This window comes from Ailuropoda melanoleuca, chromosome 3, assembly GCF_002007445.2.
Source record: "Ailuropoda melanoleuca isolate Jingjing chromosome 3, ASM200744v2, whole genome shotgun sequence".
Lineage (NCBI taxonomy): Eukaryota > Metazoa > Chordata > Mammalia > Carnivora > Ursidae > Ailuropoda > Ailuropoda melanoleuca.
Window position 1 is genome coordinate 21,157,315 of NC_048220.1, and position 12,186 is coordinate 21,169,500.

A 12,186-nucleotide genomic window follows, 5' to 3' on the forward strand; every position below is an offset into this window, starting at 1 on the left:
CTCCTTCTGGGTACCTGATGACACTCCTAGCTGGGGATGAAGCCAGGGGACAGAGATTCAGAGATTCATGGGCAGAGGATGCACTTCCAGCTCTGGAAAAAATGCTCTGAGAGGGAGGCATCACAGAGCACATGCCTGGTGCACCCACCCATGGGGTGTCACTGGCCTGAGCGTGCAGTTGCTGGGTCCTGAGGAAATAGCAAGGAATCCCCAAGAACCAAAGAGTGAAGCAATAAAGGGTGTGTCATCATTCTTGGCCCTGCCCTACAAGTTGGGGACCCCTGAGCACTACCCAAGGCCCAGCTCACTCTGTACAGCCCTCTGGGAGGAGAACTTCCTCTTCACCAATGACTTCCAAGTGTCTTGGGTCCTGACCTCTCCTTGACCTCTGGGCCCATATAGCCACAACTGCCAGTGTCTTTCTGGAGGTCCCCTGGCCTCTTAAACTTGCCACATCCAGTCCAGTCTAGAACAACTCCCCCAAACTTCTCTGCTACCACGGGTCTCTCCCACTGTAACAAATGGCCTCACTGTCCACCCAGCTGCCTAAGCCAGAACCCTGAGTGCCAGACTCCTCACTCACATCCTGGCCCAAACCCACACATGCAACTTGTCCCCTCAAGGCCTTAACTGTTTTCACCCGTACTTCTTGATTGCCCCCTTCTGTCTGTTCATTTTCCATGCACATGGTGGTTGATGCCCTCAACACTGTGTCCGTGAGTCTGGGCATCACCCTCCCTGCTCCTTGCCTAACATGACCACCAATCGTGAGCTCTGAGTGCAGGGGCTGTGAGGTTGGCCGCATGTGGTGGGTCCTCCTATAAGCTTGGCTGTATGCAATCAGAGTCCACACATGGTTAATGGTTAATCACGATCAGAACTTTCCAGACCAGTCAGGACTCACCAGTGCCAGGGACTGGGGACACCCAAAAAGCAGGATAAGAATTGAGGCTGGCTTGGACAGGCTGGGTCTTTTTGAGCTATACCCCTGAGGACCTACACAGAGGGGATGCAGGAGGGGTCCTCCTGGAGCTGTTACCACAAAGGTCAAAGAGGTTGCTTGTGTGTCTGGTGTGGCCTGGAGAGATCAGGATCCCTTCCCAGTGAAGAATGAGCCACTCGGGGTGCTGTCCCTGTACCAGGGTGTCTTCAGCATGATGCTGGACCCTGTGAACCCTGAGTCTGGGTGGAGGCTGGGCTTTCTAACTCACTGCATCTGTCCACAAAGATGCCGTCAGGGGCTAGGGCTGGGCAAGGGGCAGCTGTCCCTGCAAATTCCAGCAAGGCTAAGTCCTCTGCCCACTTTGGGCTTCAGAAATCTCCCAAAGTGGTGGGAAGAGAAGAAAGGTTGAAGCACTGCCTCCTCCCTGGGAGGTTTCCCCCACAAAGTTTCTGGATAGGCAACAGTTTCCTCTGTGAATAATTAAACCCACTGTAGAGATAAGGGAGCCAAGGCTTAGGGAGGAGGGACGCTCTTGGGGTACCCAGGGATCAGTGGTGGAGAGCCTAAACCTGAAACACAGAGGTGCCTGGACGGCAAGCTCTGGTGGAGAAATTCTGCCCTTGGCCCCCAGGGCTTCCCTGGGACATTCATAGGCCACTCTGGCTTCCCTGCCAACACTTGGAGGAGCGCTCCTTTACAGTGGCCATGAGGGGTAACATCCCTATGCTGGTCTAGCCAGGTGAAGAGCATTTCCTGACTTTCTGATCCCTGAGACAGTAGCAGGAGTCAGGGGAGCAGGAACGGATATGGGTTCAAATCCTGTGTCTGCCATCACTGACTGTGCGAGCTAGGTGGGGCTGCTGGACTCCGGGACTCCCACACCAAGGGCTGGCCGGCCCAGGGAAGGTGAGATCAGCTGAGATGCTCATGTAGAGGTCCCACGGGATGTAAAGCACCAGGAGGCCCGTTTCCTTCCCATCGTGATAACTTCCTCTGCGATAAGGAGCTCAGAGTGGCCACAAGCCTCCGTTTCCTCCACAGACTGTGGGAGGACACTCACAGGAAACCCCTTCCAGAGGGTTTTCTCCTGGCCCTGTGGGAAGGCGGGGCTGAGAGGAGTCACACTGCCCACCACGGTCCCTGCCCCCACCCTCCCACAGTCCCATCCGGGGCCCCTGAGTCACCACACGCACTCGATGTTATCGCTACCACTTTCCATGCGGTGCAATCTAGGAATGCCTGCCCGTGTCATAGCCTCAGCCTTGATGTCATCTTTCCAGAAGAAAGATGTGTGGCTGCCCAAGAGCCTCATGGCCAAACCCAGGGACTCTGTTCTTCGCACGGTGACTTTGGTGCCTGTAGGCCTGCTGCTGGAATGAGCTCCTACGGCTCCTGGTTCTCCACCTTTCCTGCTCTCCCCAAGCCTTGGCCACTGGCCAGTCACTCACTTCTCTCACATGCCCCTAGCCCTTAAAAACTGCTGTGCTGGGCCCTCAGCCCTTCTTCCTGGCTAACCCTCTCTGGCTTTAGTGATTGCATGGACACAGACCATCCACATCCAGGCCTGTCTCCTGCACAAGCAGCCTCCAAACCACTGTCACTTCCTGTGGGCCCTGAGATACTGCAGACCTGCTCCTGCGTTCCTAGGTACCCATCTTAGACACCTGGACAGTGGTTCTAACTTTTCCTACTTACATTCAAAAGTGCCCTCTGGGGACGGCATTGAGGAGATTAATCTTGCTTCTCCATCCATGGGGCTACAAAGTACAGAAAGGCAGGGCCCTGTTTTCCACCATCCCTATATCCTCCTCCCCTGCTGGGAACCTAGTAGGTGCTCAATAAAAATGAATGAATTAGTAAATTACTCCATTATATCATCAAGTCCTGAGTAATTCTACCTCCTAAATCTCCCTGGAACCTGCCTCTCTTCACCATACCTGCTCCTAAAACTGTCTCTTTGTTCCCCACTCTTCCACTAGGCTGTTTTCCCACAATCTGACTTGCCCGCCCGACGCTACTTCCCTTTCAGCCAGTGCTGGGAGGCACCATCTTCCAGGAAGCTCTTTGATCTCCTGTGAGCCCCCAAACTGGGAGAAGTGTTCCCTTGGGAACACATCCCTCAGTTCTGAATTTTCCCCCATCCCAGCCTGGATCCAGTGCTGCCTGTCTCCCCTACCAGGCTGAGAGCCTCCAGGGTCAGATGTGAGGGCCATTGGGAGGGTCCCCTCCACTTCCTCCCCAGCACAGGGCCTGGTGTGGATTGGAAGAGTTTGTTGACTAACTGTCTGAGTTGTGACGACTCATTTCCAAAAGAAAAGTCACCTTCCATCTCAGAAGGGCCACACCAGCTCTGTGCCTCCTTGACTACCAGCTTAGCCACTGCCTGTGGCCCCCACTCTCCACCACCCAGGTTCCAGAACACCATCTGACACAGATCTCCACTCTGTGGCATCTGCATCTAGTGTTCTTGACCTCTCCTATGCCTCCTAAGAGCTCCCTGGAAGAGGCTGATCAGAGCCCTCAAGGAGAAGAGAGAAGGACCAGGGCCTGGACATGCCATACTCTCACCCCAGCCTGGCCACCTAGGAATGTTCCACCAGGCCCAGAAGGGCAGGGATGGCATCATGTTGGGCCCCAGTGGGGTCTGGAGGACTAATGTCTGTCTTCCCTGTGTAAGAGCAGCAACCCGTCTGCCATCCAGTAAAACCTGCCAGGGCCGCAGGCTCGGGCCACAGTACTTGGACCGTGAGTTCTACCTGCTGTCGAGGGCTGTCTACCTGCGCCCAGTAAAGTATCATCACTTGTGTCCTACCCCATCAAACTTGACTAAATCTGGGGGTCAAAAACCTCCCACCCAGTGAGGGAGCTTCTCCATTTCAGAAGGCCATCTGCAGAGGCACGGGGGCTCACATGGGTGCACCTCATGTAAAACATCCAATCACACCGGCACACAGACACTCAGAAATGTACACGTGGGCGCCCACACCCCTACGGTCATGAAACTGCGAGTATGGGGCAGCAAACACAAACTCGTGCTGTCCTCTCCAAACTCCATTGTGAAAATCAAACACTCGTCAGCCCCTCAAGAGCCTGTGGCTTTTTCAGAAGCAGTTCCTGTTCCACAGAGAGGCCTCTGGGGCTGGAGGTGAGCTGGGGCAGGGGCCATGTAAAACTTAGGCCTGGAAGACCTTGTCTGAGAAGCCATGCTCCCCTGACCCCTGCCAGGGGCTATATGTAGGAGTGCAGTGCCTATCTCAGGTAGGCAGTCTGACCTGCAGAGGGAGGTGAGGCTCACACAGCTCAGAGTAAAGAGTCCCTTACCAAGGTGGTACTGGAGCCAGAACTTGAACTCAAAGCCCCAACCCACCTCTGCAGCTTGGGGGTTGAACACAGCTGTGAAAACCGGGACTGCTGCTGTCAGATGGGATCTTACCATGAAGGAACGTCTACAATCTTGCCGGATGGATGTCACATGCACACACCTGTCATTCTCCCTGCTCACAGGACAGGGGCTGTGGGGCAGAGGTCCCTGGCTGAGCAGAGTTTGCCAACCACTCTGGATTCTTGCTGGGAGCTGTTGAAGGACTATGCCATTTGGCTGAATTCTGCCTGGGTGGACAGTGGTGCAGGCCTGTGAGTGTCTTCCTCCCACTCAGATCTCTCACTGTGGCCACAGGAGAGGGATCTAGGAGCAGAAGGGGAGGCTGGGGTTGGAATGGGCCCCAGGGTGGGCACAGCCAGCCCATAGGCTTCTGGGGATTAGAAGCAGGGTGGAGAGCCTGGGCGTAGGAGCTCAATCCAGTATCTCCCGGGCCCCGCCCTGGCCACTCCAGGCCAGGAAGTCCAAGCTGTGCCCAGAGGCCCCTCAGAGGGAGGGGGCAGCCTCATTGGCCAGACTACCCAGGGAGGGCTGGAGAGTGCTCAAGGAGGCAGGCGGATGCGCTGCCAGTTCTTGGAAGGGCTCATTAACGAAAACCCCTGAGCCTGACCACCTGGAGGAAAGGCTCACCGTTCCCATGTGTGATAAGGGCCAGGAGATTCCACAGGTCAGGTAGTTCCCCCGCCTCCCTGGTGTTTTGTGGTCACCATTAATCATTTCCTCTAACTGTGTATATAAGAGCTCTTTTGCCAGTGAGCCCAGTGCTCAGAGAGAAAGGCTAAAGTCCTCAGGAGGATGTGGCTGCAGAACCTGCTTTTCCTGGGCACTGTGGTCTACGGCATCTCCGCACCCACCAGCTCGCCCAGCCCTGTCACTCGACCCTCTCAGCATGTGGATGCCATCCAAGAGGCCCTGAGACTTCTGAACAATAGTAGTGATGAGACTGCTGTGATGGTGAGTGAGGGAGGGAGTGCAGGCTGTGGCTGGGCCACCTCACTGGCCTGCACTGGCCCTGCCTCTCAGCTTAATAAAACGGTATTCTGCTTTTCTACAGAATAAAGCAGTAAAAGTCGTCTCTGGAATGTTTGACCGCCAGGTAAGGTGCTTCTCTCTGACACACCTTCCCAGAGACCTCTACCTTGGGGGGTGGCTCCATTGCAGATGAACTCTCACAGGGTGGTCGGTCCACTTTCTCTCCAGTCAGCTGGCTGCCAGGAGAGGCTCTCAGGAGGCCACTGGCCTTGCCCCTGTGGCAGTCGCATGAACTCCTTCATTAGCTGAGCAGCCACGGACAGACCTAGCATCCAAGGGGCCAGGGGTCACCAGGGGACAGGTGGGTAAGCGGGAGTTACTTTAAGACACAGGGGCTGTGGGCTTGGGGCACTCATGAGACTAAGCCCTGTGGACACAGTGTGCTGGCTACAGAGAAGCACAGAGAGATTTCAGGAACAAGCCTTGTTCACACAGCAGGTCGGGGCGGGGGGATGCCCCACGCTACTACCTTCTCCCCAAATGGTGGGGGGATAGCAACCTCATTTCCTGGGGCCTGGGACCCTCTCGAGATGCCAGGGAATGTGGCTATGCTAGCTGAGGGTGGCCTGAGCTGAATGGTGCAGATTCATGTTATTATGAACACAGCAGTATGTATGACTGAACCCGACATCATCCTGTGCCCCTCCCGAGTCCTACGCTTGGGGGACAGGGCTGAGAACAGGAAAGAGTGACGGGGAGGGTGTCATGTGCCCACCAGAGGGCACTTGTCCACTATTCACCAAGAAATGGACATTTCCCACAGGAGCCGACATGCCTGCAGACCCGCCTACGGCTGTACAAGGAGGGCCTGCCTGACAGCCTCATCAGCCTCAGGAAACCCTTAACCCTGATGGCCAAGCACTATGAGAAACACTGCCTCCCTACCCCGGTGAGTGCCATGCCAGGGTCCCAAGCTGGAAGGTCTTGGTCTAGGAGGGAGGAGGAGTGGATAAGGAGGGACCTTTGGCTGTAACTGTTCAGGACCCCAAAGGGGTTCTGTGTCAACAGATTGTCAGTATTAGTCCCTTTAGAGAGAGAGCAGCCCTGCCCATTTTCATCCCTAGGAGTTAAGCTATAGAGCTCCGGGGGCCTATATACTTCCTAGTGGGAGATGCTTCTGTCCTTATTATCATTAATGAGGTCAGAGGTGAGGCAAACCCAAGGAAATTCAGGTCCTGCCTAAGGTCCAAGGTGTATTCCGGGGCCCAAGTGCCACCTCTGTGGCCCCTTGTGAGGTGTCTAATTGCATGGAAGCAGTGAGGGAGTCATACCCAGATTGGACAAAGGCCCCGAACACTCCTCTCCTGTAGAGACTGAGGCTTGTGGCCTTGACTCCTGCCCCTTCTGTGCTGATGGCCTGAGAGCAAAGAGTTGCCAGCCCAACTGCCCAGCCCAGCAGACCAGCTTCAGGCTGGCATGTTGTCAGGCCCCTGGCCCTGGCTGCCACTGGCAGGGCTGTGTATCCTTCAGGTGACACATGGAGGCAAGCTTGTCATCTGAACCAGGCCAGAAGGCGGGCTCCAATTGGGCCTTCCGGCCTCTGCGTTCTAGAGGGCAGTGCAGAAACACACTGGTGCTTCCCCCACATTACCCACTCACGCCTGGACTCAATGTTTTCTTTTTCTTTAAAAAAAATTTTTTTTAAGGAAACTCCCTGTGCAACCCAGACTATCACCTTCAAAAGCTTCAAAGAGAACCTGAAGGAATTTCTGTTTAACATCCCATTTGACTGCTGGCAGTCAGAAACAATGGAGGCCAATGCAGCCAGGAGCTGGTCCTGAGAGCGTGACTCACAAATCACTGCCCTCCTACCCACGGATTGCTGAAACCCAGGATCTTCACCTTCGAGGGACCACAGGGCGGGCCAGGGCCATAGGGGGCACGGACTTGCTCTGGGCCATGCTGCCCCTGATACCGGCTTGGTATATGGGGAACGGGGAATGTTTTACATTGGCAGGGATCAGTAATATTTATTTATATATTTATGTATTTTAATATTTATTTATTTATTTATTTAAGATCATACTCTATATTTATTCAAGATGTTTTACCATCATAATAAATTATTAAAAGCCTGTTCTTATTTGTGCAGTTTCCAGTTTGTTTTCAACCACGAGCAAATGCTGATGGTGCTCTCCACCCACAGGGCAACGGGGGCATCGGAGAAGAGCTGCCAGGTTGGGGAGGGGGCAGGGAGCTCCAGCAGGGGCAGCCCTGACAGAGCAGAGGGGAGCAGAGGGGATGTAAGAGTTGGCCTGGGCGCTGCACGCTGCATACCCAGACGTGCTTCGCTGGATACTCAGGGGCTCCCGCTGTAGAAAGAGGTTTTCAGGTTCACTTGGAAGTCCAAGGCACCTGGTCAGTGGGAACTTTGTTCCAGCAAAAGGCCATCATACTTCCTGAGAAGGCTTGGGAGCTCCTGGGGCTTGGGTGGCCACTGGCTGAATAGGCTGCCCTACCGTGAGGCAAAACACCTGTGCAGAGGCCTGGCCCTGCGGCCACAGCCTGATCCTCACACTCAGGGCTCCAGCCACTCCTAAGCTGTTCAGGGGAAAAACAACAAAAAAAAAAACCACAGGGGTCAGAGCCCAGCATATTTACCAAACTCTCCCCCAGATGGGTGATCCTAATCTCTGAGAGTCAGAATGTATATTCAGAATTCGTCAGTACATGGCTCTAGTGTGGCATTTTTCTGAGCTGGCTTTTGTTTTTACACACAGTTTTGCATCTAACCAGGCACCTTCCTCTAAAATCCATGACCTTCAGGCCCAGAAATAGCAGCACTCCATTCTTCCCTTGCTTTGCCAGCCTGGTTGGAGGTTGTGTTCTGGAACCTGTTCCCGTGTCCCTCCTGCGGACTATGAGGAAGTGGGTGTGTCCTCAAATGTCAGGTGGACAGTACAGGAAGGCCAGCCTTCTCCTTGACAGGTGGGCCTGAGGAAGCTGGCTCAGTGCAGCTGTTGCCCCTGCCTTGGGCTCTCTCCACCCCACCTACTCTCTGCTCTGGCCTGCACCTGCAGACAGCACTGGTTCTGGCCAAAGACCTGTCCCAACAGGCAGGCACAAAGGTCATTACTCGAAATTTGATTACAAATAAAAATTCTTAGACCAAGCGTGATTTTCAGCAAAGACAAGGATCCATGAAGTGTGCTGTGGTCATAGAAAATGCATGAAAAGCACATTTTGCCCAGCGATAAGGTCCTCTCTCTCTTCCACGTAAGCCAGTGATGACTGATAAGAGATTTAGCATTTCCTTAGACTCACATATAAAGGTACCCCTCTCCACAGAAATGCTGCCAAGCCCAGGCTCAGATCATCTTGGAGCTACACTCAAGTCCTACCATGTACCTCTACGTGTTCCTGGCTTGTGCACTCTGGGGATCAGAAAACCATTGCGCCTCCATGATGACAGCCAACGTGTCTGCCTACGACAACCACACTGCAGTATGTGCTGAAATTCAGAAAGAACTCTCGGCTGACAACATTATATACAACGTAAGTCTGGGTCTTCATCAAATATCACTTTGCTCTCAGTGGTCCTTTATGTTTCTGACCAATTTCTCCCACTTTCAGGGTTCCTTCAAAAGGCCCCAGAATACCAGTGAGGTAAGGTGCTGTCGCTGCATGGACTTTGCTGACCACATTTGAAATGGATCATCACCCCAGTCAGCACCCAGCGCAGAGATAAGAACAAAAGACACTGGAGTGAGGAATCTGGGGGGAAAAGCAGAGTTTGAGTTTGGGGCCTCCAGCTCAGCCAACAGATGAACCAGTGGCCAGGTTCTAGGCTTTTCCAGGCTTTCTGATCATCGCCCCAGATTAGCCCTGGGCCTGGGGAGAAACAAGACACCCATTGCACCACTCCCATTGCACCTGTGGGATACCTGTGGAACAATCAGGGTAGGGCCTGAATTTGAATTCAGGGCTCCATCTAGCCAGGGTGACCAGGGATGGATAAGGCTGGGGGTCAACTGGTGCTCTGCTATACACCACCACCAACCCCCTGCCCTTCACCCCATTTCAGGAGCCCTGCTATGGGGAGTTTACGAAGGACTTCATCTCCACCCTGAAGGAACTTACGAAATCTAACGAGCATGACCGTCACATAAGAAAGGTTTATAAGGACATGAAAGAACTCACCAGAATCTGCCCAAAGCTGAAAGTAAGTTGCTATTTGCTCTTAGAGGAAACTTAAGCTACCACAGCCAGGGGCCCAGCGGGACCAAGGGCTTCTTAGAGCCCCCACTTGTGAGGCCTTATGTATTACTTTATGACCCAAAAGAAGTAGACTCGCTGACAGGGGCTGGGGCTTAGGAGGGTGGGGACTTAGGGGTTGTTTCAGAGGTTTCTGTGATGCCCTCTGCCAAGTCGCCATGCATAGCGGTCAGTGTGGAGCAAGTCTGAGACAGGTCAGAGCAGGAGTATTGTGTATGCAGCTTGGGGAGAGGGAAGGGCTGCTCAGGGCCAACCCCAACTGGGCAGCCAGTCCAAGGGAGTTACGGTTTGACCTGCCCCTGGCGCTCTTTCTGGGCTGATGAGCCCCACTGGGAGCCCACTATGTGTGGATGGGCAGTGGTTTAGGGGAGTATGTTCTTGGGAAATGACTGAGGAATTCCTCTGTGTGCCCCCTGTTTACACAGGCCCCTGTGTGCTCCCACCTTGCTTGTCCTTCTGTCCCTGTCCTGGGCAGCTGTGGGACCTGCCCACACTTCGCTGGCTCTCTCCCCACGGCTACAGATGGGCCTCAGACCCTGTGCTCCACTATCACCAGATGGCCCCCAGTGAGCCCCTAAGACATATGGGGAGGGCCTGCCCAAGTTATCTCCTAGGCGGTGGAGGGCTTACAGGACCCTTGCAGCTGGTAGAAGAGAGTTTGTTTTTATTTTTTTCTGCTAAAGATATGACTCAAATATGTATTTCTTATTTAGCCAACAGAATCACCCAAGAACTGTACTACTGAGGAAAGTAACTTCTCACAGTTCAAGGAAGCCTTACAGAGTGTTGTCATATCCATAGAAGGATGGAAATCCTGTAAAAGCATCAAGAGCAGCCTCTGAGACCCCATCCTGTCACTGAAGCCTGGTTAGAGCTGCAAAAAAATAGGATTGGAGAAGTCTTGGGAACAATTTATATCCGGGGTGGGGTGGGAGTTTGCTGGCCCTGGGGTGGCTGACGAGACTGTGGGCGGTTAATGGCAGCAGGGGTGTGCCTGAGGAAATATTTCTGTAACTGATACAATAGCACCCATTACTTCAATAAAGCTGGCGAATGTAAATGCTGGTGAGGGAGAGTCATGATAGAGTTCAGTCTCCTGGGGCTCACCGGAAGGGGCAGGGGGCTGTGGTTGATGGCCCCATTACCAGGACTCCTGACCTGGAGAGCCAGAAGTCTTTTAGGAGAGGCCTAAGAAGGAGCCCCACTTCATCTAGTCCTCTGCTGCCCCTCCCGTGCGAAGTGGACACACAGGAGGGGCTCCACCAATGTCTGTGCAGCTTGTTACTAGCCCTCTTCTCCCCATGTCCTTCAGAACTCAAATCTGATCCTTTCCCAGACCCCCCACCCCCAGTTTCACTCAGCACCCAGTCACTCCTGGATCCAAGGGCCAAGATTCAACGCTTAACGCCCTCCCCTGTGTGGTCTCTACTACTGCTCCTGGAGGCTTTAAATCTAATTTGTCATCCACTCTCCCCTGCTCCTTGCTGACAGCTGATATGACCACAGAAGGGTCAGACCCGGTAAATGGCTCAGGAGAATGGGGGCTTGCAGCCTACTCACAGAGGACTGGGTACATTGGGAAACTTGGGCCACAGTCAGGGGGGCCCCACAGGGACCAGGGACATCTCTAAACCCCCAGATTCTTTTAGACCAGCAAATAGCTATCTGACTTCCAAGTAAAGCTCATAACCTACAAAGCCTCTCACAACACCTTTCAGAGCCACCTTGGCATAAAAGTCCATTCGCTGACTAGTGTTGCCCCCACTCCCCGAGAGCATGGGGCACGCCCTGTGGTGAACCCAACAGCTGTTCTGATCCTTGAAGTGCTGCCAGACTGAACTAGTGAGCTCCGACCTCTCATCCTCAATTCCAACCCTAACCCTGAAGAGTTTACTGGAGGTAACAGCCTCCTACCATCCAAACTTCTCAGATCATGAGCTCCTTCACCAAACCAGGAAAGATAAAGATCTACATTCTGGAATACAATTAGGTATCAAGCTGCAACCACAGTATAGCTCAGGCCAGACCTGTCTGCAACATCCACCTTCTGACCGACCTTGTCTAGCTCTGAAGCTTCAGATGATGCCTGCAGCCAACGCACAGACCCACCATAGCCCTGCCCACCCCCATCCCTTGCTCTAGACTTCTCAGACCACTCCCTGCGCATCTCCACCTTGAGAGGCCACAGTGGGCTGGAGGTCAGCAAATGTGACTGAGCAAAGTTGCCAAATTATCTCGGAACATGGAGAGTAGCCCTGTGACTCAGGTGTCAAGGCTGATGGGGTCAGTGGTCAAGGATAGTTACAGCCCTAAGGAAGCCCATGATGCATCCCCCAGAGGCTGGCAGCTCCGGTCCCTTGGGCTCCCCACATGGGTGCTCAGGGTTCCCAAGGTTACTCCTCTGTGATGAGCACTAGAGCCTGTGGGATGCGGGGCAGGATGGGGTTGTAGAGACACACTAGTGAGAAGACCCACCACTTTACTGCCCCAGCCTCCTCTGAGCCTGAGGCATCTAACAGTAGAGGACTGGGGGCTGGCATGTACACACTTGTCCTGCCATTACTGTGTTTAGGACATCAGGGTGTACACAGGCCTGGTGTGCCACTAACTTGCTGTG

The 12,186-nt window shown here is 53.8% G+C and overlaps 2 protein-coding genes across 2 annotated transcripts; both read left to right on the top strand.

The window, feature by feature from the left end:
• The first annotated feature begins 5,099 nt into the window (after positions 1-5,099).
• On the top strand, positions 5,100-7,423 carry CSF2 (colony stimulating factor 2). The gene is made up of 4 exons (XM_011224055.3): positions 5,100-5,276; positions 5,377-5,418; positions 6,118-6,243; positions 7,001-7,423. Exons 1-4 carry the CDS (start codon positions 5,118-5,120, stop codon positions 7,133-7,135), a joined length of 462 nt encoding a protein of 153 aa, XP_011222357.1. The 5' UTR covers positions 5,100-5,117; the 3' UTR covers positions 7,136-7,423.
• A 1,200-nt stretch (positions 7,424-8,623) lies between these two features.
• Positions 8,624-10,629, top strand: LOC100473502. Its single transcript, XM_019799551.2, has 4 exons — positions 8,624-8,849; positions 8,928-8,960; positions 9,379-9,516; positions 10,283-10,629. The coding sequence occupies exons 1-4, from the start codon at positions 8,697-8,699 to the stop codon at positions 10,409-10,411; spliced, it is 453 nt and encodes a 150-aa protein (XP_019655110.1). The 5' UTR covers positions 8,624-8,696; the 3' UTR covers positions 10,412-10,629.
• The last annotated feature ends 1,557 nt before the right edge of the window (positions 10,630-12,186 follow it).